The following is a 27,616-nucleotide window of genomic DNA, read 5'->3' as shown; positions in this document are numbered from 1 at the left end:
GACCCTAAAATTTTGGAAGGTAAATCAAGATTGATAAAGTACAGTTCTTTCTATCTATCTATCCATCTCTGCTCTGCTCTGCCATGAGCTCTATCAGGCAGTCAACACAACCTCTTGCACTGACTGACAGCAGTGTACACCTGTGGCGCTCCAGCTCTTGAATCAATTCCTTCCTGTTCTCCAGAGAGCAAGACACTTCACGAGTCCCTGCCTGCTATCAATCAATAGAGCTGGATCTGTCAATACTACGATAAGCAACTTCAGCTCAGTGACAAGCAGTGACATTTTGGTGTTGGCAGGAGTGAAATGAGCCAGGTTGGTGAGAAGGAAAACATGCAGAATTGACCTACTTCATTTCAAGTTCATCAGCAACAGTCTCAATCCTAATTATACCCTACGTTGACAAATCTATTTCCAGTTTATTTATTTTTAAAACATGACTCATTCACATTTTTTTGCTTCCTCTAGTCATGCACTTTAAGACAAAAAGGCAGTCAGTCGCCATTAGCCTTCATGTACATTATGCTGTACATAAAATATCTGTAACGGTACTTGAGAACCATCTAGTGGTCAAATAATGTGACGACAACAAACATTTCGGAAAGTCAACCCATGAAACTGCCAGAGTAATAATCCTATCATTTATTCTACCACCACCAAAACGAGTGTCCACTCATTTAATCTTATGTCATGTGAATAACCACAATTATTTAGCATTTTTATGAAAGTACAGAGAATGTACTTTGCTGAAAGAAAGAAAAAAAAGACTGGATTAAATGGGTCGGACCAGCTAAAATGTGCCCAATATCCTAAAACTGACCAACAGACCAGCCAGCAAAACCAGCTAAGACCAAATCTTAGGCTGGTTTAAGGGTTTTTGTTTTTTAACAGAGTACACTCAGGATGTTGGTCAGTATCTGGTGGAGGGTCCTCATGTGTTTGGTGCACGAAAGAGCCTCGCTGAAGTTATTTATTTGTATTTTTATTCAACATGGCACAGTGTAAGGTAAAGCATTCACCTCCCTGAAGAGTATGGGTAAGCCTACCATGATGTAATCAAAAGCTTTGAATCAAGATTTTACACAAGTGCTGCTTATCATACAGCTAAAAAAATAATAATTTTAAGCATTCGTTGCATCAAAGCAACTTTTCTGAAGTTCAGACTTCCATCTTTAACTTTCCTCCTGCATCAAAACAGGAGGAGGATCTGAAACTCAGCTTCACTGACATCACAATTTAAGTCCAAAGATCTGTATGTAGATGTATACAGACTCTGTTCTTGATTTTAAATTAAATGAAGTTAACAAAACATTTTTTTATGGTTTTATTGCTCTTGTACAGCTAAACTTTTCTAAGAAACATGCCTTAAATGAATCTGAGAATAGGTCAATCACCTATTACATAATTAGTCATTATATTTGTACATCAAAATTTACATATTACATTTACCTGAATGTTAATAAAGATTTCTAGGTAACACTAGACAATAAGTTCCAACTTAACATTAAAGGAATAGCTAGCATGGACAAACACAGAATAATACTTTTACAGCATTTATTAATTGAAGTTAATTTTTATATATAATACAAGTTTAACATTACAGACTGTATAACTTTAGTTATTTCACTATAAACTAAATCAAATTAATTTCAATATTTATAAATTAACATTATTAAGATACAAAATGCTGTGAAAATGCCATCAATTAGTTCACGCCAGCTGATAAACACATTAAGGTTAACCAACTGAACCTTACTGTAAAGTGTTAGCAGTTTATCATTTCTCACTTTGACAGATCAGTATTTAGCAGTACACAGCGGGTAAGAGAGTATGTTGTGTATTAAATGCGGAGATTGATGGGGATTAAGATTAACATTCTTTATGACAACCTCAGTTATATGAAGAGTAAACTGGTGTACTCACAACTGCAGAGCAAGTACAAAAAGATAAGTAATAAAAACCCAAGATGTCCTCTTCAAATCCTCTTAATAGTCACCAGTTTTACATCTGAATGATGTTCATGAAAGGCACAAAACATTTCCAGCCTGAGTGATTAGGGGTCTCACTGCATGTCCATTGAAAAGAAATATAATTCATTTCTTCACATAGCATCAACCAGAATATGAGAAGATTGTGACATCACTTCCTGTCAGCCTAGTAGCTGTTTCCTGTTTCTTAAGTCTTAGGAGAAGTGTATCCCAGTGGAGTTGAACGCATGAAGAAGCCTACCGTAAAATATGGATGCAGAAAATGTTTAACAAAACACCCCCCAAAGAACAAGGATTAAAAAGTATTGTTTATGAAGTGTCATACTTACACCATAAAATCATCTATATCCATGGAACGTGCCCTCTTGTCACTAAAATTCGACTCTTGAAGGATGCTTTCAATTTTTTGAGTGATGTTGAAATCTTGTTGCACTACCTGCAATACAATTTGGAAATGTATTTTAATAGAAGGGATTCTGCAGGATTTATGAAAGTAAATTTAAGACTTTTTCCAAGACCCTTTTTAAGACCACTTAAAGAAAATTTAAGGAATAAAATAAATGAAACACAATGTCAAAACGATTTTCTAAATAGAAATATTTCTTACAAAAAATACCTTAATTAGAATATGTAAATAACTTTTACTGTACCTTCATAGCACACTGCAAAAACTCATGTTCATCCTCAGTATTTTTGTCTTGTTTTCCAGTGCAAATATCTAAATCTTAAATCAAGATTTAAGATAAATCAAGACATTTACTTGAGAAGCAGAATGACATACGAGACAACATGTCTTGCTTTCTGAGAAACTGCCAATGGGCTCAGAAAAATCAGCTTAACTCGAAGGGAAAAAAAGGTGACAGACGTTTGTGTGTTTTACTCATTAACTCACTTCATTTTGTCAATTTCTCAGAAAACAGACTTCAAGGATATTCATTTTGCATCTTAATTAAATGTACCTTGATTTAAGGCTATTTAGATATTTGTACTGTAAAGCAAGACAAAATACTAACGAAGATATTAATGCAATGTATGCAACATCTAATGCCATGACTATGAATTTAGGACTTTCTGACCTGATTTAAGACCTTTTTTAAAGCCATATTTTTTGGGAAGGGAGAATTAAGACTTTTTAAGGCCCACAAAAGCCATGAATATAAAGGTGTCTCAGGTCAAGTATATTTAAAGCGTCAAAGTGAAGCAGACTCACTATGTTGTGCACTGAGCAATGGATTCTGTAGTTCTTCTCCAATAACTGTTCGACTGCAGCAGACCTTCAAAAAAAAACGTCAATTCAATATCACGACTGACCAGCTGCTTGAATTTATTACTATTGATCGCTCAACAAAAACACTATATAGGGATGTCTTACTTGAAGGCAGCACTGAGTGTTTTGTTCTTTCGGACAAATGCAATTCTGACAAGACCATCCCATTCCTATAAATGTGGAAAAACAAGATTATATTATTTCCAATAACTGCTCAGTCAGTCATACACACTTAAATTAAGGACACTTACCTGGAAGTTGATTGGCGGTGGAGGATTTTTAGGCTCTATCCTCACCACGCTGGACTCTACTTTTGGAGGTGGTCTGAAATTGTTCTTTCCCACCTTCATGATCATAGCATTTTAGTATATGATTTCACATATGAATAATAATGAGAATACATTAAATTAATCTGAACAGGCACTGACCTTCATGAGGTGGTCCACGCGGGCTAAGAGCTGTGTGTTGATGGACAGTCTGCAGTATAGCTTGTCTCCTGGTTTAGCTACCAACCGCATGGCAAATTCCCTCTGAAACATCAGCACAGCACACCTACAGACAGAATAAATACAAAACTCAACTCAAACCACCACTATTACTGACATGGTGATAACTTCTCATCTCTGCAACAGATGTTACTTTTCATTATTATTTTCCATTGCAATGCAGTGGGTTTTAACTGGTTTTGTAAAGTCGTAGATTGTATAATTGGGAGCAAATGAGCCTCTTGTACAAATGTGAATGGAAGAAACCATAATGATCAATATAATAGAAGTAGGTAGGAATGTAAGTCCCATTTTTCAGTTTAAGGAGTGAATCATCTTTTAGAGTAGTTTGTTTACTCTATTCTACACTCACATTTACTGAACCAGCCTGATAAAAACGGTTTCTCCAATTTCTTACCTAAAAAACGGTCTGTGAAGTAACAGCTTGAACACGAAAGGTGATGATATCTAGAAAAAAATTAAATAAAATCTCACTTTACAATAAGGTTTCATTTGTTAAATACATTAACATGACAGATACTTCTAAAGCATTCATTTGTCTTAGTTATTGATAATTTCAACATTTACAAATACGGCACATTATTAAAATCAAATCTGTTAATATTATCTATTGGACCTGAGCTAATAGGAACTAAAAACTAAATCTTTTTTCAATAACGTTTAAAAAATTAACAAATACTGGAACAAATGTGTTGCTGAACGTTAACGTATTAACTAACATTAACTAATAGGAGCTTATTGTAAAGTGTTACCAGCAACTCTGAAGACAGATCTACAGCACAAACAAATCTCTAAACCAATACCTGATAAGGCAAGTTAGCCACGCAGACATCAAAAAAGGGGAGCTCTGTCTTGAGAACGTCCCCTATGAGGATCTGTAGCTTGTTTTGCATTGGACTGCATTGAAAACAGATTTTTTTCAATCAAACAGGTGTTGACAACAGTGGCAGTGAATGTGTACGAAAAACACTTACGTGCACTGAACTCTTTTTTGAAGCTCAGCGACAAGCCTGGTGTCCAACTCACATGCAACTACCTTTGAATTATTGTAAATGGAGTAATTATGATTTGGGGGAAAATAATAATAAAAATAAATAAATGAATCACTAGTTAAAATCCAGCAATAAACATTTAATGAAACATATTTACTTTCTTGGCTTTCTCTAGAAGTTTGACAGTCATGTTACCCGTTCCAGGACCAACTTCCAGAACCACATCTGTTGGTCGTAATGCTGCCTGCAATGACACTTTTGTATTAAATCAACACAACTAATTATTTTGTGCTGTTACAATGTGGTGACACATTCAGAGAGATGTTACTTTCTTTAAAAGAAAGATGAATTGCCAGAAATATAAAATGAAAATTTTGAAAGAAAAAGTCACATTACTGACCTTCTCTATGATGCCGTTGACAACCAAAGGATTTTTTAAAATATGCTGACCAATACCAGTATTGAACATAATTCCTGAAACAGATCAAGAAACATTAATGCTTTATTGTTTATGAGCGGTGGATTCTAACAAACTTTAAACGTCCAATAATAGCCCACAAAGACAAATAAGACAAATTTCCAACCTTGTGATATTATTGGCATGACAATTAAGCAAATAAACTTTGAGCTTGAGAGAGAGAGAGAGAGAGAGAGAGAGAGAGAGAGAGAGAATCAAATGTAAACGGCGGTAAAGTTAGTTTGACATTCATTAGACATTCGGGTTTTTTGCCAATTAAACTCTTTGCAGCTTTTATGTTTTGAGCCCAAACTAACTCAGATAGACATAAATATATGCCCTTTATGTTGCACAAGTCTTAATTTCTAGGAATTAAAAAAATATATATTTACCATTTAAATTAATTAAACAATTTAACTATGTGAGATTATAATATAAAACCAATACTAAAATGTTCGGGGAAACATAGCTGTTATTGCACAAAGCTCTGTTTTTGGAATTACAATTTTATGTTTTTTATAATAATTTTACAACTTTTAATGTATGCAATAATATAAATCCATTAAACGACAACACCATTTGATCTAAAGGTATCAAACCAACTGTAAAATATTCAGAATATTATTCCCTATAATGCACAAGTCTTGGTTTTCCAGATTATGCCTTTATTGTTTTAATATACAGTACTGAATCCATATTTGTCATGTTTATTATTCTGTATCCAGTTAAATTAATTAAACTCTGACACAGTTTGAGATAAAGGTATCAAAACAACTATAAAAATATCTAAATATTATTCAATGTAATGCACAAGGCTTGTTTTTTCAGATTATGCCTTTACTGTTTTTATATATAGCACTGAAACCATATTTGTTGTTTTATATACTGTACCCACTTAAATTAAACTCTGACACGTTTGAGATAAAGGTGTCAAACCAACTGTATCATATTCAAAATATTATTCCCTATAATTCACAAGTCTTGGTTTTCCAGATTATGCCTTTACTTTTACATAAATGTAAAACGTAGCTACATGATGCGTTACAGCGATGTCACTTCGGATGGAAATAATGTCACAATGCCACATTCTTTATGGTCCGAAAAACAGGCATCGTTTTCTTAGTCATTAGCATGCAGTACAAAAGACGACCGTAAGCTAAGTTACCTTGACTCTTCACCTCCTGGTGTTGTCGAGATTTTTTCTCAGCTTTAACCTTCGGCATTTTGATAAATAATGTTTGAGATTCTAAACTGCAATATACAGTACAAATGTGTGAATACGTTCGCGCTATCATATAAACACGTGTAGCAACTTCGGTTCCTTTCAGCTGATCGGATTCGGAAATTCAGTTGACCGCCTCAAGCTCCCTCTGGCGTCGTGGAGGACGCGTGGAGGAACCGGAAGTGACCTTTTTAGAGCTGTTGTTGCGGGGACATTTTCGCGGCAATCTGAACGTGATACAAAGACTGTTGATGAATATGACAACGGAGTTTTTATATTAATATAGAAGGTAAGCTTTCAAATGATAATATAATGTGTGTTGAAGATCATTTTTTTTATTTGGAGCTTTATATTCCGCTGAATAAAATTGTATTTAGAAAGCAAAATAGGTTCTTAAGTTGTTGTGTTTAGCGCCAGTTCAGTGTTTTATTCAGCGGGACTCTAACATTGCGACTGATGAAATCTGTTATTCGGAACATGTATGCATCTTCTTTATTCTGTTCTAGTGTTACAGATTCTGAATTTTTGAACATCAGAGGACACAACAACAATGGCATCAGTCACTGCAGAGGACATCAAATCTGAACTGGACACTTTCAACATAGCCTTCAACAATGACACTGTGGATAAAAGTAAATGTCAAGTTTCTTATTTGTTGTTTATATTTTTGTTAATATCATTTATTTCATAAATTCACTATGTGTGTGTGTGTGTGTGTGTGTGTGTGTCTATATATACATACACATTACACTCTTATGATGGTGATATACTGTAATAATTGTCTCTTGTAGTGTTGGAGCAGTGTTTGTGTCGCAGGCTGAAGGGGGATGAGATCGTATTTGAGTGGTTTGCTTTCAGCTCCAGTAAAGACCAGCTGCCGCTCACTCTTGATAACCTGGACCAGTTTGAACATGAAGTTAGTACAAGTGTGCAAAACATGATAACTGCAACATAGTTATTCTGAGATCTCCTGAGATGCCTTAATAAATAAGACCCCCTATGTTTCCCTTCTTGATTTGTATACTGCTTATGTGATCCTTACAGATACTGAATCACTCATCAGCAGCTACAAATACATGTTCCAGAGACTGAGAGACGTGCGGGACGGTGAGGCCGTGTTCTCATTGACAAAGCATTGTTCTTTTTTAAATGTGCATTATGTTAGATGTGGATTCTTCCACAATTACTGAAACCGTTCTAACCTGCATGGCAGGATGTAGATTTGTGTGTGTGTTGCATGAAACATACAGATTGTCTTTTTTAGATATTTATAGATGTTCTCTATCTCATCTATAGTTCTGACTGAAAAGATTGAAGAACTTGGAGAAGAACTCCGGAGTCGTTTTAACATAGAGGAATTCTCTGCAGTTTCGTTACCTGTTCAGGTACAAGCACAGACATCATCATGACTAAATAAGCAAAAGAGGCTAAAGAATTATATTCTCGAAGTGATAAAAAGGAAAATATTTATCTACAAAAGTTAATTCTGCAGTGTGTGTGTATCCATTTTAACTAACTGATCTCATTTTCTTTCTCTCTTGCAGGATAGCATCACAGTGCTGGGTCAAGTGTGTTGTGACAGTAACGGGAAGCTCAATGCCCAATCTGTGCTGCTGGAGACCGGACAGGAACAGGGGGGCAGACAGGTGCCTGTGGATCTGTCTGAGCTCAAAGAGTTCTCACTTTTTCCTGGACAGGTGAGATACATGCCTACAATTTGATGCATTTTTTTTTCTTATATATATGTTTTCATCTTCATCTTATTACTAAGTGATATTATATTGCATATAATTGCATGAACCAGAATTATTAATAATGAACCTAAAATTAATAATTTTTCATTTGAGAAAGAACATGTATTGGAAAAAGTATTTTTTCCCCCATCTCTAATCATGCAATGTGTTTGGCATACATTATTATCTATATTAGCAACATTCTCTTACTCTCTTTTGTAGGTTGTTGTCATGGAAGGTATGAACCCCTCTGGGGAGACGTTTGTTGCTACCAAATTATATGAGGTATCTCTCGCATATGACTCTCTTTAGTTGAAACCTGTTTGGAATAGGTTAGAATTTGTTGAATAATGAGTTATGATATTTATTCTGTGATTTGTTTCTCCACCAGGGTATTCCCCTGCCTTTTCACTGTCCTCCTGAAGTGAAACAAGAAATGGATGAAGGTAAGATTAGTAAAAATATATCAAGAACATCACTGTTGAGATCAATGCTCACAGTATACCCTTCATAACACACTTTTTCAGTGTCTGAGCCTGTGATGGTCGTGATGGCTTGTGGACCGTACACCCCCTCTGAAAGTCTGACCTATGACCCTCTGATTGACCTCATTACTATCATCAATAAAGATCGGCCTGATGTGTGCATTCTGGTGGGTACAGCTTTAGACACATTTCTGTTGTGTTTTAGTCCAACAATCTACAATTGTGACAACCTAATTCATGTAACCGTGTGACTGCTTATAAAGTTGTGTTATGTGTTTGTGTAGTGCAACTCCTTCTCAAAAATATGGCATGCGTGGTGGGCGAGGAGAGGTGGTTTCGTCGTTTGGGGCAGTGCAGGGTCCTCGCTGGACGGGTAAAGGACAGAGCTCTGTGAGGGTCGAGATGCTGGAAGGAGGAGAGAATTCACTCATCAGCAGCTACAAATACATGTTCCAGAGACTGAGAGACGTGCGGGACGGTGAGGCCGTGTTCTCATTGACAAAGCATTGTTCTTTTTTAAATGTGCATTATGTTAGATGTGGATTCTTCCACAATTACTGAAACCGTTCTAACCTGCATGGCAGGATGTAGATTTGTGTGTGTGTTGCATGAAACATACAGATTGTCTTTTTTAGATATTTATAGATGTTCTCTATCTCATCTATAGTTCTGACTGAAAAGATTGAAGAACTTGGAGAAGAACTCCGGAGTCGTTTTAACATAGAGGAATTCTCTGCAGTTTCGTTACCTGTTCAGGTACAAGCACAGACATCATCATGACTAAATAAGCAAAAGAGGCTAAAGAATTATATTCTCGAAGTGATAAAAAGGAAAATATTTATCTACAAAAGTTAATTCTGCAGTGTGTGTGTATCCATTTTAACTAACTGATCTCATTTTCTTTCTCTCTTGCAGGATAGCATCACAGTGCTGGGTCAAGTGTGTTGTGACAGTAACGGGAAGCTCAATGCCCAATCTGTGCTGCTGGAGACCGGACAGGAACAGGGGGGCAGACAGGTGCCTGTGGATCTGTCTGAGCTCAAAGAGTTCTCACTTTTTCCTGGACAGGTGAGATACATGCCTACAATTTGATGCATTTTTTTTTCTTATATATATGTTTTCATCTTCATCTTATTACTAAGTGATATTATATTGCATATAATTGCATGAACCAGAATTATTAATAATGAACCTAAAATTAATAATTTTTCATTTGAGAAAGAACATGTATTGGAAAAAGTATTTTTTCCCGCATCTCTAATCATGCAATGTGTTTGGCATACATTATTATCTATATTAGCAACATTCTCTTACTCTCTTTTGTAGGTTGTTGTCATGGAAGGTATGAACCCCTCTGGGGAGACGTTTGTTGCTACCAAATTATATGAGGTATCTCTCGCATATGACTCTCTTTAGTTGAAACCTGTTTGGAATAGGTTAGAATTTGTTGAATAATGAGTTATGATATTTATTCTGTGATTTGTTTCTCCACCAGGGTATTCCCCTGCCTTTTCACTGTCCTCCTGAAGTGAAACAAGAAATGGATGAAGGTAAGATTAGTAAAAATATATCAAGAACATCACTGTTGAGATCAATGCTCACAGTATACCCTTCATAACACACTTTTTCAGTGTCTGAGCCTGTGATGGTCGTGATGGCTTGTGGACCGTACACCCCCTCTGAAAGTCTGACCTATGACCCTCTGATTGACCTCATTACTATCATCAATAAAGATCGGCCTGATGTGTGCATTCTGGTGGGTACAGCTTTAGACACATTTCTGTTGTGTTTTAGTCCAACAATCTACAATTGTGACAACCTAATTCATGTAACCGTGTGACTGCTTTTATGGACATTTTAATTAAATGTATTTAAATCTGTGGAACCTTGACTAATAATTAACTGTATTTCTCTTACAGCTTGGGCCTTTTGTTGATTCCAAACATGAGCAGATTGAGGTAATCCAGATTTCATATGTATTTGAAATTCCTATATTAAAATTTTTCATAATGGCCACAAATTTAACCACATGATGTCTTTTTAACAGAAAAACCAGGTAACGGAAACATTTGAAACCATCTTCAAGAGATGTGTGGATAGCATAGTGGAAGGAACCAAAGGGTTTGTATATATATATATATTTTTTTTTTCTTCACATCTTTATAGAAAGTGCTCACAATGTACAACCGTGTTTTCATTGCACGCATTCTTTTATTATAGGTCGGGATGCAGGTTGGTGTTTGTGCCGTCTCAGAGGGATGTCCATCATCATTACATTTATCCTCAGCCACCCTTCAACCTGAGCAACCTCAGCAAAGATGATTCAGCGGTGAGATGATTAGCTACATGCTTTGAATGTAACTGGCCGTCCTCTTTATTTTTAAGTGCTGGTGATTAATATTTTATCATTTGTGTGATTCAGGGCAAACTTAATTAGAAAGACATGGCTTTATTTAATAAGTCTTAATGCTTTACCTGAATAATTAAACCGTTTCTTTTTCTACTCTTGTTGTCCAATATACATTTTCCACCCCTAGCGAGTGACCTTAGCTTCTGACCCCTGCACGCTCCTCATCAGTAATGTGACATTTGGCCTGACCTCTACAGACATTTTGTTTCATATGGGAGCTGAAGAGATCAGCAGGTAAAAATACTGAACCAACTAGTAATTCTAGCATGAAAACAACCTACAACTAACATATGAACTTACATTATTTCATTAACATTAAGTGGATTTAAAAATAATGTCAGAGGAATGAGTGAGCACAAGCACTGATTTGTGGTATAATTATGGTTTTTGCAGTGGCACGGGCACGGAACGTTTCACACGGATCATGAAACACATGTTGACCCAGAGGAGGTTTGTAGAACACATTCATTTCTCATCTTTCAAATGAAATGATCTCCGGTTTAATTAGTAGTAAAATGTTGTTTGTCTGTGCTCTTCTCTGCTGCTCCTGAGATTTCATTTCATTGTTCTTTTAGCTATTATCCTCTCTATCCTCCTGCGGAGGAAGTTAACATGGATTATGACAAGTTTCAACAATTCAGCCAAATGAACCTCACTCCTGATATTCTTATCGTTCCTTCTGAACTTCGGTATTTCATCAAGGTAAATCACTCACATTTTCAGACATGTTTATTTATATACCATGTCAAATAAAAGGTCATTTCAATTCTGACTGGAAAACTAATTTTCCATTATTTCTCAGGATGTGATTGGCTGTGTGTGTGTCAATCCTGGCCGTCTCACTAAAGGACAGGTGGGCGGGACTTACGGAAGGTTACTCATTCAGCCAAACCCTGTGCTGGTGGAGGGGAAGAGAGTGAGCCCATGTATTGCAGGACAGGTGGTGAAAATATGATACAATTGATCCTTTCTACTGCTTGAACTTTATTAAATCATGTCTGTATTTTTTTTTATGTCTGTATTAAAACTTTTCACTTAAAGTGGCTGGAAAATAAAATACTTTGTAAAAGGTAATGTTAATAGATAATGTTAATCGAAAAGCCAACTAGCCCTTAAGCATTCAGGTCTGGCTTGATTCTGTGTGGAATGGCCTTTTTACTTGTTGAATATCCTGTTTCACCTAAATGCATGGCATTACAGATGTACAGCTGGTGGTGAATGTGGTTATATATCAACCTTTATTGAAGGATCAGCCAGAACTTTATTTTAAAAAGTAAATTAATTGGTAAACAACATTTCTTATATTCAGAGTGCTTTTAAAACATTCTCAACTGAGCCGTGACAAAAAGCTTAAATATACATTACTCTGAACATAGTAACAGTGAGCACATTTACAGGTAAATTACATACATTGGAGAACTGTGTTCATACAGGTCTTTAGTTGTAGCTGGGGTTTGTGGGTCCCCGGTGCAGGTTGTATCCGTGGGCCCTGTTTGAAATTGTGTAAATAGCACAAATATACAAATTAAACAATGTTTAAGATTTTTCAAGTTTGTAGGTGTCTAGGTACAGAAACTGTATTAACATTATGGACACTGACAGCAGCTAGTAAATTAGGTGCGGTCACTTTAAGAGACAATGCATCCAATATAATGGTACACATTCGATTTCTTTCTCAACTGTTTACTTTCACTTAAGACATAACTGACAATTTTTTTGAGGATGCTCGCAAAGACAGGTATTGTGACAATGTTGTACGTATTTGTCGTTTCAAGAGCAAGACAAAACTCAATTCGGTGTTCAAGGGCTGTGAGACGCGGCTCTCTGAGTGCGCGCTGTGGTGCTGAATTAAGCTTTTCATGTCTTTTTGTGTTTGTATGTTTAAACCGGTGAGGTGTATTTGTTCGTTCAGGCACGGGAGGAAGCGCAGCAGAGCTCAGATCGGTGTTTGCGCGGCTCTCCGTGTGCTCCGAACTCTCAGTTGAGTTTTTCCACGTCTTGTGTTTGAATGCTTTAAACTGTTTTGAATGCTTAAATTGGTAAGACTTAAAACACGTGCAACTGATAAGCTTTCGTGATGATGCGCAGGCCGTCTTTTTATGCTGGCCTTGGGCAGTCGGTTGAAATCGCCGGGGGGCCCCCCTCAGCCATGGGCCCCTATAGTCGTCACCACCTTTCACCCCACTAGCAACGGCCCTGATTTTCAACTTTATATTTTATATATAGTACAGCCATCTGTAAATATTTTTTATTTTCTCAAGTTTTTTTCCATTGATTTTCTCTAAGTGACAACATAAAGAGCCCCTAAAATAAAAGTGTATAAAAAAAAACAAAGACTTTACATGCACACAAGAAACTTTTTGTGCCCTCGAGAAATTCTTCACATGTGCATGGGAATTTATTGCATGCTTACGTATTACAATTTCTAGTTTTAAATAACCTATTTCCTTTGTGCATCACTGCCATCCTACTATGAATAAAACGAGAAAATGGATGCATATGAATTAACAGAGATCTACTTGCTCAAAATTTGTCTTTTCTTATGGTAGTACCTCTAATATCCAATGTCCAATTGAATACATCCTCTGTGGCGGCGGAGAAACCATGACACGAAATGGGCTGATGGCATAAAATGTGCCAAGTTCAAGGGTTTATAAAAAAGACAGGTACTGTAAAAAAAGTATTTAAAATTTGGCTTTCGTTAGGGCAGTATGCCATATTTCAAGGCCTTATGTCTCTTTAACGCATACTTTGTGTAGGCCAAAAAAACACACTGTGAAATGGGCTGATGGCACAAGAGGTGCCTCAGTGTGTATTGTCCTAAATGCTAAGTTTAATGGTTTCTTGTGCGCACATAAATGTCAGTATATTTTATTTTTTTGCAAAGGTCCTTGAGGCTATGTACGGTGCTAAGAATATCATGAGAAGAAACCTAATACGATTATAACCTGCATTTTGCATAATGAAAAGTGCACTTTGAATTAATTCAGTGGTATTTGACAATCACTAAAGAATCACTTAACAGCTGCCATGAAAACTCACTTCTTGTACAGTACATTTATTTTCATTAAATTCTTAGTTTTCTATTATAAAAAACTGCAAACACAAATATTTTTCCATACTTTGCTTTCTTTTTTTCCATACTTTTCCAGACCAGTAAAATACTTAAATCAAAATCCATACTCTTCCAAACCCCGTAGCGACCCTGTTATAATTACCGGATAAGGATATAAAAAAAAAACAATATATTTAACGTATTTAAACAACTTGTTTCACTTACCGTCGCTTCTTGTTCTTTCTGTTGCGGCTTTTGTTTACTGATATTCCTTTTTTTAAATTGCACGATTCCGAGCAGCGCGACCTCAGCCCCGTCTGAAACTGCCGCCAGGAAGTCTTGACGTCACATGACAGTCACGTGACCAGAGTGAGCCTCGAAACCCCGCCCACCTGCATCAAACTAAACATGAGCAGAAATGAAGGATTGGCCGCCACAGCCAGGCCACTGTTAGCACAGTGTATAGTGTGTTTCGGAATTTCGGAGGTCAACATGGAAAAATAAGGTTATAATACAATACTAGATAGCGTCTTGTCGGTAAGACTGTATGTTTATTGTGCTTATTAAGAAGCGTGGCTCTATAGATTTGAAATGTAGCATTGTTTTAAAGGCAGAACCACTTGTGATGAATGTTAGCAGGATGAGCTATTGTATAATCAATGAATTTTGCGTTGTGCTGCAGTAATGTATTATTGATGTGTGATATAAAAGCTCATTAATTAGATACATTTGCATGTACATGCCTGTTTCAAGTTCATTCCATATGATTCAGTAATGTGACAGCTTCTCTGCTCTAGACTCGCACTGTATCAGTAAACATAACGGTTGTAGTTAATTCTAGATAATTAATACAACACGTACGCATTCATTGTCCTTTATGATAGTCCTTACATGGCCTCTCCTGGTTGCCAAGTCTAAAAGCAGAAGCGATCAAAACGTTTTTTTTTAGGTCGAGTCTTTTCAGTGAATCAGTTGAGTCGGTTTGTAGAATCGGTCTGAGGGATTCGAGATAATTGTTGAACCAGTTCTTTTAAACGAATTGTTCAAAAGAACCGATTTGCGGAACCGACTCAGACTTCCAATCGCTGTTGGTTTGCCGCGTTTGTCCTTTAAGTTATAATACAACCGCGCCCTCTTCAGGTTGCTAATGTACTCTTTATGGTTGTGTGTGTGTGTGTGTGTGTGTGTGTGTGTGTGCGCGCTTGTGTTTGTGTTTGTGTTTGAACCGGAAGCAGTGATCGGATGTCGTCATGGGAAGCAAAGTGAGTAGCAAGATGGCAGCGGCCAGTCGGGTCGTGCAGGTAAACACTCGCTTCAGCTTGTACACTTAGTGCTTTGCTGTGACATCTCGTTCATATGGGTGCATTGTTGAAACGGTGATCACTTATCTGCTTAGTATTTAGTCATTTTGATCTTGAGTGTGTTTACTTCACCAAAATGCATTTCACTGGTTTGCCAGATGCCCTTGTGGGCAAACCAAGTTTCTTCTCTGTATATTTCTTTCTTTCTTTCCTGTAAACCACAATGTCATCTCAACAGAACATTAAGCATTATGTACAATAAAATGCAATCTCTAAATATTCAGAATAAGCCTAAGTTTTTCATGTTTGTTCAGTCTCTTGAATGAAGCACAGTTACAGGGTTTCTGCAGGTTAATTAAGACTGTTGTACTTCACCTTTCCACAATTTAAAGTGTTAAAACGTCTTAAATCAGAACAGAAAGTCTTAAATTCATAGTCATGCATCAAATGTTGTATAAATTGCAAAGAAAATAGAGTATTTTGTCTTGGCTTCTGATAGAAATATCCAAATGTGCTTAAATCAGGATACATTTACTTGAGATGCAAAATAAAGATATAAAATCTGGTTTTCTGAGAAACTGAGCATAATGAAGTGAGTTTATGATTAAAACGAGAGCAAATATCTGTCAGTGGGGTGTGAAAACAGTTTTTTCTTTGAATGTTTTTTTTTTCCTGAGCCCACTAGCAGACATTTGTTCTTGATTTAATTTTAAACTCACTTTATTTTGATCAAATTGACAGAAAACAATACTTTGGGAGGAAAGGCCTTTAAAAAGGTCCTAAAGAAAGGTGTGAATTCTTAAATTGACTTTCTTAAAACCTCCAGAAGCCCTGCTGTAGACAAGTCACTTATGCACAACTGTTCTCATTAGATTTATTCATTTGCAGGTTGTGCGACCTCGTGCACCTTTAATTAAATTTCCAGATCGGAATGGCATCCCTAGGCCAAATGGTCAGTAACAAGCCCATATGTTGCCTAAATTTTGTCATTGAATTTAGTTTAGTATAATTTTTATTTGTGTAATACATGAGATGTTTCACTCTGCAGTCTGCAGAATGCTTTTAATAGCAAGCATAGTAAATTCAAGACACCAAACAAACAATCATTTTTTTAAACGATAGTGGCAGATGGATATTTATGAATATCATTTATTCATTCATTCATTCAGATGGATATTTAGTATTTAAATCATGGTAGCAAACTCTAAAGCTGGCTCACCACTACTTTGTTGGTAACATATTTTCCATGTGCTGTATTTCCAGTGCAAGAGGCACTGAATGTGCTTGCAGCCTGTCTCCCACAGATCTCCCCATCTGCACCTCCTCTTACAACATCCGTATCACCTCCACCCAAACCACCGGGACCCGTCAGCCGACTGCCTGGCACCCCTGACAGCCTTGATGTAGTTAGAGATCTCCCTCAGAAATACCGCAGAACAACCCTTGCGTTAGATGAAATGGACTACATTCAGGTTCATGTTCACATGTTTTTACAAATCAAGAAAGTAAAGAATATTTTGTTAATTAAATACTGTGTAACTCTGTGTAAAGAAATTTAGACTAATGCTGTGATGTTTACAATAAAAATGGACATGAACATGGACAAACCACTGAAAATAGCTTCTTTTCTTTCTTTCTTTCAGCGTGGTGGACCAGAGTGACTGTGGTCTAGTCTGTCCAGTTCATTCAATCAGACTCTATTTGCAGAAATGGGTTGCCTGACCTTTTTTTTTCTCAGTGTAAGAGGAGTTTATAATGTCATATAGCAAACCAAACCAACCAAATAAATTAGTTTTAATTGTACATACAGATTATTATTTGATAGTTAAGCCTGTGATTGGTTGTTTCATTATTCAGGTGCTCTGTACTTAACATTAAAATGCAGAACTCTTTGCCTTCTTATTCTTCAGTCTGTCTTGTCATTTACTCTGTGATGTACTGGCCAGCCCCTCTTCTGACCATCATGAACAGAGTTTATGAATTTCCTCTTCCATTTCATTATGTGTTCTGGAGTCAGAGAAAAGCACTGATCCGAGTGCCAGCATATTCTACAGGTCTGAACAAAATGGATCACTAGGAGTATTGTGGATTTGAATGATTCAAATATTTACTCATTGTTGAAAGCTTGGGTTATTTTTAGTCACAACCACCATCTGTCTCTTCTTTTTTTTTTTTCTTTTTTTCTTCCACTTAAAATAGTGGAGAAGGGATGTCATGCTATTTTCAAATAAGCACACATTTGTTTCCAAAGCTTTTATTTCTGGAGCTTTTTACACCAAGTAATAAAGTACAACAAAAATACAAAATAATGAAAAACCAAACAAAAAGCAATAGAATTATATGTACATATAAACAATAGAGATATCTGAATAATTCTGTAATTAAATGTAATGATTGTCTGTATATATGGAAATACATTTATAGGATTGGTTGGTTTTATTCACAGATTTTTACCACGGAGTTCTCCCCCTCCATGGTTGAATGTGAAAACCTTTATTTAATAATTCTTTTACATTTCTAAATTAAATATATAAAAAAACACACACCCGAATCCACAGAGGACAATTTACCAAACTTCTCTCAATATTTTTAAGATGTAAAATGTTTACTTCTATAGGTCAAAACAACCTGTACATTGTTATTTTAGTTTGTCTTTAAAATGAAACTATGCCAATATTTGGGGGTACAATTACTGTCAATGTACTTCAGCAAACTCACTGTATCATTCATAAAAAGTACTAAAACAATAGTAGGAGCAGAGACGGTTGAAAGTATGAAAATAAAAACTTTTTATATGAGCACCAAGTACTACATATGTACTACACTTGTATGTTGAGCATGATAAAAGTTCACTGCTGGATGTACAGATACTGAAAACAACTCTGTAGTGCTTTCTAATCCCTGTCAAGGAATAATGGCATCTATGGATCCATTTCAATCAGCGTCTGTATTCGCAGCTCCAAACATGCTACTAACAAGTACTTCTCTATGTAATAACTATGTAGATGCACAAGACTTTCAACTCAACTTATAATTGCAACAGCAGTGCATTCAATAGAAAATAGACTCTTCACATTACTAATAGCAGCCGTTAAGTATCAGGTGTAAGAATCACGGTGAACAATGACACTCTTCTCTCTACTGAACAAAGAGATGAACAAATGGGTTTAAATGGGAGTGTCCATAAATTTTCTACAATTTTCCATCTCTCTCAAAAAAACAATGCTGTGGTATTTTTTGCAAATGACTACCATCAGCATGCATCTTTTTGACGTCTTACTGCAGTAAACAAAAAAAAAGGGAAAAATAAGCTATGGATGTTGTAAGACAGAAGTGCAACAATCTATACATATCTACATATTACTGCCATAAACAATAACATTTTCTCAGCATTCTGCAATACACTAATCAAAGTATACTTTTAGTATACAAATTTATTCTATGGTAAGTTGTTTTAAAATGCAAATAGCAGGAAGGACTCAAGCGCAGAGGCAGTATCGGTTTTGATACAGCTGACTGCTTTTTGGCATTTAATATTAATCAGCTTGAAATATGTCAAAAGGATCAACAAGAGTCCAATCTGCTTCATGCATACAATATACAATAATGGTAAAGAACTTAAGCCAGTGAGCTTAACATAAAGAGAGGTAAAAAGTGATTAACAAATTAGCTCAATTAACATTCAGGTGTTCTCAGTACCCCTGGCAGCTATAAAATATACATAATGCATAGCTGAAAATAAAAAATAACACTGGTTCAATCGGTACTAAAGCGCTTGCAGTTTGGAGCAAAGATAAAAGTTATTGATTTAAAAAAAATAAAAAAAATAACCTGTTATAGTGAGTAGCATTTAAATAGCTTTATAAGCTCAGAGGGGAATCAAAAACATCACTTCTCAAAGTCTAATATTTATACACGACTTATGATAATACTGACAAGTGCAGATGACTGCCCTATAGAGCCAATCTGTCTAATATAATGTTATTGGAGGTTACATTACTATTCGCGTGCCAAATCTTGGACACAAAGAAACCTTTGGGGACTGCAAAAACTTTTTTTTTCTTTTTTTTACAGTGCACAGCTGAAAAAAAAATCTGTGTTAATTTCAGTCATGCTATTTGAGAATTTAGAAAAATATAAGGGAAAAAAGTTTTTTGTAACAATTTAAAAAAGAAAAAAGCATAAACCCCAAAAAAAACAAGCTATTAAATTTTCGGACTACCACAATAAATTGAGTTATTAAAGCTTACACTTAAAACATCCTAAGTCTAACACCAACCAATAATGAGATCCAAACCCCATTTGGATAATAAAAAACATGGATACCTCAAGGATTCCTTAAAAAAAAAAAAAAAGACAGCAAAACATTTCAGCGACTAGAAGTGCTCTTTGTTTAAACATGTAAGACTTTTGCTCCAATCACTATTTTCAATGACAAAAGCCAGTTTCCTGATATACAAAATGCTACATTTCCCAAGGCTTAGTCTATCGCGGGTGGTGTAAACACTGAAAAAAATACACATTTTTGAAACAAACATACATGAAAAATCCTAAAACAACAACAATGAAAAATGCAGTTTTGGTGGCAGCAACTTCTGCGTGAGACAGTAAAACTTAAAGATGCAGGTGTTGGGATGAGTACAGTAAGAGACCACGGCTCTCTGCTCCAGCATTTAGGTTTAACTGTATATCACTAAAGACATAAAGGATATTAAATATCTGAAGGACCAGAAAAATAAATGGCTATTTAAACTCTTGAGAAATCAAGATTTCTTAGCTCTGTACAATAAAGACATCACTGATGTCATATTACAAAAACAAAAAAAACTACCAAAAAGTATATTCATATATATATATATATATAGCAATGTTTTGCTATATATATATATATATATAGATAGATATATTTTTTAATTTAAAAAAGAACTAATATTCAGTGAGCAGATGAATGTGTGTCTGGATGGCAGAAGGGAGTCAGTCGGACTGAAGTGCAGTGTGTTGGTGGTGTCGTGAATGAGAACCGAGAAAACCATTGGCTTCACCGCTCCCTATGCTGCTGAAGTCTGTGACTGACACCGCCATTGTGGCCCCTGTAATGCGATGTGTGCGTCTGCCCTCGAAATCCACACCCAGGTTAGTAACAGACACGTCGTTAATGAAGGGCTCCGAAAGGCCCATCTTGAGCCTCTTAGAGGGCCGTTCGCGGTCTTTGGTGCTGCACATGCTGATCTGGCTCAGGTCTGAGCGATAGAAGCCGGAATCCAGCATGTTGAGGCAGCCGCTGTCTCCGTTTGTGGTGTAGCTGAGCTGATCATCATGGTTCAGGGCTCCTCTGTGTAAACTCTCCAGAGGGGGGAAGTACGGGGAGTCTAAACAGCTCATGTCTCCTGGACCATTGCACACAGTTGCTACGCTGTTACTAATGGCTGCAAGATCAAGTAGGGGTAAAGAAAGCAATTTTGTGATATGTTTGAGGAAAAAACAGGGATGTATGACAAAAAAAACCCTTGCTGATATTCATTAAAATTAATTTCCTACAGAATTTTTTTGGGAAAATTAATGTTTACATTTTTTATTGAAATGAAGGTGAAATTAAGTGAGCTAAATGAATAGTTCCCCCACTAAAATTAACATTTGTTGAAACTTTACTCACTCTCAGGCCATGTAAATTAGTTTGTTTCTTCATCAAAAGAGATTTGGAGAAATTTAGCATTACATCATTTGCTTACCAATGGATCATCTGCAGTGACTGGGTGCCGTCAGAACGAGAGTTCGAACAGCAGATAAAAACATTGCGATAATCTAACACTTCTTCCAGTTAAAAAGTCCATCCTCTCATATCAAAATCCACCAACATATTTGTTTGTTTTGGACTGTTTTTACTTGTAAAGGGTGCTTGATCTGTGCACATTTCTCTCCTAATTAAGTCAAGATGGCTTTTTTTTTTTAACTGTTGAAAACACTATTATGGCTAGAGGATTCATCTGAAGTTACATGATGGATTAGTTTCTTACAAACAGCTTTTTACTTCACATGATGTTAATTGATGGATTGGAGTTGTATGGATTACTTGTGGATCACTGTGATGTTTTTATCAGCTGTTTGGCCTCTCATTCTGACAGCACCCATTCACTGCAAAGTGAATATCCACGGGCGCTGTGGATAATCCACGGGTCGGGTGGGTCAGGTAATAAAAAAATCCATTCTGATTAATTACGGGTGAGTCGCAGGTGGATGAGATAAATCGTTAATGATGCAAATATGAACTACATTCTCTAAAATATTAACGTGTTTTAAATGCATTTTTTCCATCAGGCAGACAGACACGTGTGTGTGTGTGTTCCGTTCAGGAAGTTGCAGCGACAGAAAAAGTGACATTCCATGCAAGTTTGAAGGGAGTAAAGCCTGTGTTTATGCTATTAAGAAAGTGTAGACCAGGGGTGGCGAACGTCGGTCCTGGAGAGCCGCAGCCCTGCAGAGTTTTGCTGCAACCCTAATCAAACACACCTGAACAAGCTAATCAAGGTCTGAACAGTTACTAGGAAGCTACAGCCAGGTGAGTTTTAATTAGGGTTGGAGCTGAACTCTGCAGGGCTGCGGCTCTCCAGGACCGGAGTTCGCCACCCCTGGTGTAGACTAATCTGGACAAAGAAGATCTTTTGATTTAAAAATAAATGTTCATTTAAAAGCAGTCTACGATCAGCATATTATGTTATTGTTACCTCTTACAGCTCTGACCAGGTTTTTTCCGTCCTCCATGTGGTGCCAACTAACACCAGGAGCGAAGCAACTGGATTCGTGAGACCACAATATTTGACTGTCCAACCTTGTTTTTCTTGATTTTCCATGTTTTTAGGGTTCTACCATAGGTTCGTTGGCTGAATGGTTATGTTTTGTCTGATTTAATTGTGTTTATTGCTATGTCCTATTTTTTTGTGCTGTAGCCTACAGACAAAGTTAATAGACTTAAAAGTCTAGTTATGAACGACAAGAATAAAAGATTTGTAGCTGTTTTTTAGTCGTTTAAAATACATCCTCAATTATCTAATTATGTGCGGCTTGGACACGGCATCCATCAAAAATAAATTAGGTGCCTATCTTTAGCGAAGCAGCGCAGAGAGCGGCTTCTGAAGCGTGAGGTCACTGGTATAAACACAAACATCGACTAGAGTGGCTGCGATCAGCTCTGGTGGATGTGTTGGAGCCGTAATGCGCTGCAGACATGTGCAGTGATGTGCAGATCAGCTCTAAATTGAATCTGAATCTGCTGTTAAAATTAACCATCCATTCATCATATCATGCAGAACTAAGAATTAGAATCTTTGTAATTGGATGATCGGTTGCAGGTGCGGTGCGTTTCCAGTAAGCACTAATCCACAAATTACTTAAGTTATTAACATTTTTTAACGTGCCTGACAATCCCTCTGAATCTAAATAAACCAATATCCCATTAACCAGTCCACTGACTGAACTGCTGTGAAAAGAGAACGGATGATGAGCACAAGCAGTGCAGTTGATATACTGAGCATGCGTATAGCCATGAACTAACGAACGAGCAAAAGAAACATTTTAAAAGTTAATTAAAAAGTTTTTAAAGGTGAATGTATCTGTGTCTTAAAGGACTTTGTGTTTAGTTGAGGATTCTGTTAGGTTACAGGCTAAAAGTGAGCGGGAATTGGTTTACGGCGAGTGTGAGCGGAATATTAACGGAGCGCTTGCTTGGGCGGTTAGAGCGACTGAGTGGAGCACACGTCCATAGAGCGGAAAACGTTGCGCAGCGTCACACCGCTCCGCTTCGCTCACATGCTCTGATCCCTACCAAGGATACCAACTACTTTGCCGTTATTAGTACTGTAACTGTTATTTAGTGTTAATGTTAAATTACTGTAGTTGGGTTGGATGGCTTAGGTTTTATTGTGAATTTTTCATGTTAATTTGCTGTGTTTTGTATTTATTTATATTTTCCAGTATACCTTAAACTTTTAATACATTGTTCAATTTAAAGTTTTGTTGTTCTCCTTCAATAAAACAGTCATTCTTTAATGTCATCCACTGTCATTTATGGTTTTAAAAACATTTATTTGGCACCGGTATCGAAAAAAAAAACCAAGCGATACCCAACCCATCCCTAAGTGTGTAACGTGTAACCAAAGTGTAATAAGTTAATGCACAGTTTCCTCTGCATACTAATTTATGCATATTTTTTATATTAATATGGTAACACTTTACAATAAGGTTCATTAATTAACATTAGTTAACTACTTTAGTTAGCATGAACTAAGAATGAACAATACTTCTACAGCATTTATTAATCTTAGTTAATGTTAATTAAAAAATTTACTAATGCCTTATTAAAATAAAAATTTGTGCTTGTTAACATTAGTTAACGCACTGTGATAATTGATAATGCACTGTGAATTAATACGAACTAACAATGAACAACTGTATTTTCATTAACTAACATTAACAGATTAATAAATATTGTAATAAATGTATTGTTCATAGTTTGTTCATGTAAGTTAGTACATTAACTAACGGAACCTTATTTTACAGTGTTACCATTAATGTAATATTAATATAAAATTACATATTTTAGTCTAAAAAAAACTTTGATAAAATCAATTACATTTTAAAATATTAAATTAGAAAACGGTTCTTTTTTTGTAGTAAATTTTCACAATATTCCTGCTTTTACTGTATTTTTATTATTGAATAAATGCAGCTTTGGTGAGGGTAAGAGACTTAAAAAAAATAATTTTTTAAAAAAAGTCACCAAACCCAAATTTTGAATGGTAGTGTAAAAAAAACAACAACATTGGCAACAAGTAACACTTCCTTCCAGTTGATGAAGCCAGTGGAAAAGACAACATAATTTACTTGCCTTGTGTTTCTGAATAAGATGAAAGTTTTTCTCATAAATCTGCAGCGCATGTTCAAAGTTCCTACATTCATCCTCTAACCACGGTGGGGATTCTTCTATCGAAACAACATAAAGAGAAGTGAACATTTATGCATTACAAGTACAAAAAATGTCAAGCTGGTCTTGTACTGAACAGCCTACCTTTCGAAGTCTTCACATTACTGCGGTATCGCGTCAGTGCCTCACAGGTGTCGTAATTACATTTCAAAAGCTCCAACAAGGCCTAGAAAGGAGGTCACAGGAAAAAATGCAATTAAAACAATAGCAGCAGCTCTCACATGGGCAAAAGATTTTCACATTAATTATATTAATTAATGAGAGTATTTAGAGAGCACATACCTGTTCGTTATCTCGTATGTGTTCAAATGTGGAATTCTCTGTGCTGTCATCTGTAGACTGTGACAGCGCTTCTCTGAGGTAGTCTTTCACTTTACACTCTGACAGCACATCAGGACACCACAGCAGCTGATCTTCCTCCTCGTACACTTTAAACAACACACATTTAAAATGGTCATGATTGCAGTGATCATTTTAATTACAGTTAATTTAAATAAAGCACTCACCTTTTTCATCATCATTATAATGGCTGAGCCCCATTGGAACTTCTGCTTGATACTGAGATCCGACCATTATTTCCTGTGTTTTAGAGCAAAAACCAATAATAAAAGACTTAATTTAATTATCAAAAAGTAAGACTTTTTTTTAAAGAAGTTAATACTTTTATTCGGGCAAATATGCATTAAGCTGATTAAAAGTGACAGTAAAAATATGCATATTGTACAAAAGACTTCTATTTCAAATAAATGCTGTTCTTTTTAACTTTCTATTCATCAAAGAATGCTGAAACAAAAAATGTATCGTTGTTTCCACAAAACGCATATTAGAATAATATCTGAAGGATCATGTGACACTGTAGATTGGAGTAAACGTGACACTCAAGACTGCTGAAAATCACAGGAACAAATTACATTTGAAAATATATTAAAATAGAAAACAGTCGTTTTATTTTATCTGCAATATTTCGGTTTTACTGCATTTTGGCCAAATAAATGCAACCTTGGTGAGCAAACGAGACTTTCTCAAAAATATAAAAAAAACTTAACCCCAAACTTTTGCACAGTAATATGTGTGTGTATATATATATATATATATATATACACATACACACATATATTGAATAATTAATGTGTTAATGTATTAAGAGAATGTCAAAAATCATGTACAACGTATGAATATATGAGACTAACCTTTTTAGAATCTTCACTGCTTACACCATCCTCCTCCCCCTCAGATTCTTTATCACCATCATATATTGCTCTGGCTGGAAAACAAACAAACAATCAAAAAAAATCCATTAAATAAATTTGCATATACCTTTAAAAAGGACAAAATATGAAAATATGCTTGAAATTATTACTTTTCCCCTGCAGTCTACCTATAAAGCTTAAGTACACGGTGTAAACATTTTTAATTCAATTTAATACATTTAAATGTAATTATGACTACTTTCTACGTTGTTTAAGTTTATAATAAATTACAATTATTAAACTATAAAACGCCTACAACATTCAGATAGAAATTTAGTATTATGTAAAATCACACAAACTACACTAGTAAAAGAGTGTTATGAGCCTCCTCACATCTGAGTGTTCTAGGGAAAAAGTCTGTGGCCTCGTGGGAGGTAACAGAAGGGGTCAGGTCATCAGCAGAGGACTGGGTCTCCTCCTCATAATCTCCTGACAAGAGATCTTTCGCGATCTCCTCCTGCAACAGAACACCATTAGTGATTTTATCTTGTTGACAATTTTCCCTAGCACTGAAGCAAAATCATGTCAATTACCTTATCCAGGGTCATGTCAGGCAGATCATCAGCTAGTTCAACAGAGGAACTGTCCATGCTAGATCCCGCCCCTGTACTGACTGGCGCCTCATAACGATACATAGCCAACAACTCCTCGATCGGCATATTCCCCTCCTATACATGTTAAAAAAAGAAATGTGTTACAATGCAGAAATATGGCCCTAATTATCCAGAGATTGGAACACAATGCATACAGTTTTTAATGAGGAAAAAAAGTGGATTGTTATGAATGCACGTTACCCTCTCCAGGTCTGACAATTCAGCACTGAAATTCTTCTCTCCCTCCAAAAGCTCTTCCTCCTCCAAAGTTCTCTCATCGTCATACTCATGAATTAACATCTCAGCTGTTGGATCAAAGTCATGATCCTCTGAGGACAAAGAGCCAACTGGGGGGGGGGGAATTTATTGGCTGATTTTAGTACAACATTTAGTACAACATGATGGAAATTGTGCATTAAATGAATAGTTCCCCAAAAATGAAAAAATGGCTCAAAATATTAGAACTGACATTACATTATTATATGAACTATCTTGCCCTCTTGATAGCAGTATCGGCTACTGAAAAAATACATTTTGGTCATCTATAGCTTGCAATACTACTAACAAAATAATAATAATACACATAAAAAATAGAAAATGAGGCCTACCAGGGCTCGAACTCCCAAAGGAAGCCTGTGCAGACAGATGTAAAGAAAAAGAAATAGGTTATCACATTGTGCAAAATACATTACAGTGCAATGATCAGCAATAGAAACGTATGAAACCAAGCGAATATTCAATTTGACATCGTTTGCGTGCAAACATTAAAAGTAAAACCCATGACAGTAAATGCACAAGCATGTGTCCCTTCTTATAAACTTATTAATGCAATAAAACTACACTTATTAATGACACAAACCAAACTGCCATCCTCTCTTAACACTGCAAAATCCCATCGACTCACCCCATAAACAAACCTTTCCTGCTAGTTAATAGCCGACATGCATGCGCACAATATATTACAACACAATGAAGCCTAAAAAGCAAATCAAACGCGTCATGAAAACGGCATTTCTATCGAGTAATGTATCAATTACAGGCGACGCTTTCTTGTTTGTTTGTTTTTCCCCCCTGTGAGCTAACGGGGATGAGATTCAGAGGCCTCTCCGATCCTGATAGATCACTCTTCATTTAAACCGGTTTACTATCGTCGGCTTTACACACTTATTACTATAAACCCCGGCGTATATATAACAGGATCTACTTTACGCATATATATCAATGAACGTCCCCAATAACACAGTAAATCGTTAAAGAGATGTATTTATAATCGAATAGTTTTTCCAGCTATCCAGCTTACCTCCGCCATATTGGTGTCTTTGGCCTCATAGGTTGGCTGTGCTGCAGTACCCGGATGTCTATAGGGAGCCAATGATAGAC

The 27,616-nt window shown here is 36.1% G+C and overlaps 4 protein-coding genes and 1 long non-coding RNA gene across 8 annotated transcripts; 2 read left to right on the top strand and 3 right to left on the bottom strand.

Moving 5' to 3' along the window:
* Nucleotides 1–1,623: 1,623 nt before the first annotated feature.
* Nucleotides 1,624–6,520, bottom strand: LOC107548358 (DIMT1 rRNA methyltransferase and ribosome maturation factor). The gene is made up of 12 exons (XM_016229036.1): nucleotides 6,376–6,520; nucleotides 5,154–5,227; nucleotides 4,911–4,997; nucleotides 4,736–4,797; nucleotides 4,565–4,658; nucleotides 4,159–4,208; nucleotides 3,684–3,807; nucleotides 3,507–3,599; nucleotides 3,361–3,425; nucleotides 3,199–3,262; nucleotides 2,318–2,424; nucleotides 1,624–2,225 (listed from the first exon to the last, which is right to left on the bottom strand). Exons 1-12 carry the CDS (start codon nucleotides 6,503–6,505, stop codon nucleotides 2,183–2,185), a joined length of 993 nt encoding a protein of 330 aa, XP_016084522.1. The 5' UTR covers nucleotides 6,506–6,520; the 3' UTR covers nucleotides 1,624–2,182.
* A 120-nt stretch (nucleotides 6,521–6,640) lies between these two features.
* Nucleotides 6,641–12,498, top strand: LOC107549784 (DNA polymerase alpha subunit B-like). Its single transcript, XM_016230962.1, has 22 exons — nucleotides 6,641–6,721; nucleotides 6,939–7,064; nucleotides 7,224–7,358; nucleotides 7,477–7,539; nucleotides 7,729–7,817; nucleotides 7,977–8,129; nucleotides 8,388–8,450; nucleotides 8,557–8,611; nucleotides 8,693–8,843; nucleotides 8,935–9,128; nucleotides 9,318–9,406; nucleotides 9,566–9,718; nucleotides 9,977–10,039; nucleotides 10,146–10,200; nucleotides 10,282–10,406; nucleotides 10,570–10,608; nucleotides 10,698–10,771; nucleotides 10,871–10,979; nucleotides 11,188–11,294; nucleotides 11,454–11,510; nucleotides 11,636–11,762; nucleotides 11,863–12,498. Exons 2-22 carry the CDS (start codon nucleotides 6,983–6,985, stop codon nucleotides 12,013–12,015), a joined length of 2,136 nt encoding a protein of 711 aa, XP_016086448.1. The 5' UTR covers nucleotides 6,641–6,721; nucleotides 6,939–6,982; the 3' UTR covers nucleotides 12,016–12,498.
* Nucleotides 12,499–12,503: 5 nt separating this feature from the next.
* On the bottom strand, nucleotides 12,504–15,332 carry LOC107548400 (uncharacterized). Its single transcript, XR_001604469.1, has 3 exons — nucleotides 15,007–15,332; nucleotides 14,341–14,517; nucleotides 12,504–12,549 (listed from the first exon to the last, which is right to left on the bottom strand). It is a non-coding gene; the product is annotated as an uncharacterized lncRNA (long non-coding RNA).
* LOC107548364 (28S ribosomal protein S36, mitochondrial-like) lies at nucleotides 14,544–17,539 on the top strand. Of its 4 annotated transcripts, none has more exons than XM_016229062.1 (5): nucleotides 14,544–14,564; nucleotides 15,351–15,416; nucleotides 16,305–16,368; nucleotides 16,680–16,888; nucleotides 17,060–17,539. In XM_016229062.1, the coding sequence occupies exons 2-5, from the start codon at nucleotides 15,366–15,368 to the stop codon at nucleotides 17,075–17,077; spliced, it is 342 nt and encodes a 113-aa protein (XP_016084548.1). In that variant the 5' UTR covers nucleotides 14,544–14,564; nucleotides 15,351–15,365; the 3' UTR covers nucleotides 17,078–17,539. The 4 variants fall into 4 exon arrangements, with proteins under 4 accessions (XP_016084548.1, XP_016084547.1, XP_016084535.1 ...); XM_016229061.1 differs by having other exon boundaries at nucleotides 14,550–14,620; XM_016229049.1 differs by lacking the exon at nucleotides 14,544–14,564 and adding an exon at nucleotides 14,571–14,652.
* Nucleotides 17,540–20,336: 2,797 nt separating this feature from the next.
* LOC107549776 (mesoderm induction early response protein 3-like) lies at nucleotides 20,337–27,589 on the bottom strand. Its single transcript, XM_016230954.1, has 11 exons — nucleotides 27,537–27,589; nucleotides 26,845–26,869; nucleotides 26,438–26,583; nucleotides 26,177–26,311; nucleotides 25,977–26,100; nucleotides 25,584–25,657; nucleotides 24,900–24,972; nucleotides 24,676–24,821; nucleotides 24,478–24,559; nucleotides 24,294–24,392; nucleotides 20,337–20,926 (listed from the first exon to the last, which is right to left on the bottom strand). The coding sequence occupies exons 1-11, from the start codon at nucleotides 27,543–27,545 to the stop codon at nucleotides 20,391–20,393; spliced, it is 1,449 nt and encodes a 482-aa protein (XP_016086440.1). The 5' UTR covers nucleotides 27,546–27,589; the 3' UTR covers nucleotides 20,337–20,390.
* Between the last annotated feature and the right edge of the window lie 27 nt (nucleotides 27,590–27,616).

Source organism: Sinocyclocheilus grahami, unplaced genomic scaffold (genome assembly GCF_001515645.1).
Source record: "Sinocyclocheilus grahami isolate Dianchi unplaced genomic scaffold, SAMN03320097.WGS_v1.1 scaffold16.1, whole genome shotgun sequence".
Lineage (NCBI taxonomy): Eukaryota > Metazoa > Chordata > Actinopteri > Cypriniformes > Cyprinidae > Sinocyclocheilus > Sinocyclocheilus grahami.
The sequence above is the reverse complement of the archived record's forward strand: the minus strand, read 5'-3'. Positions and strand labels throughout refer to the sequence as shown.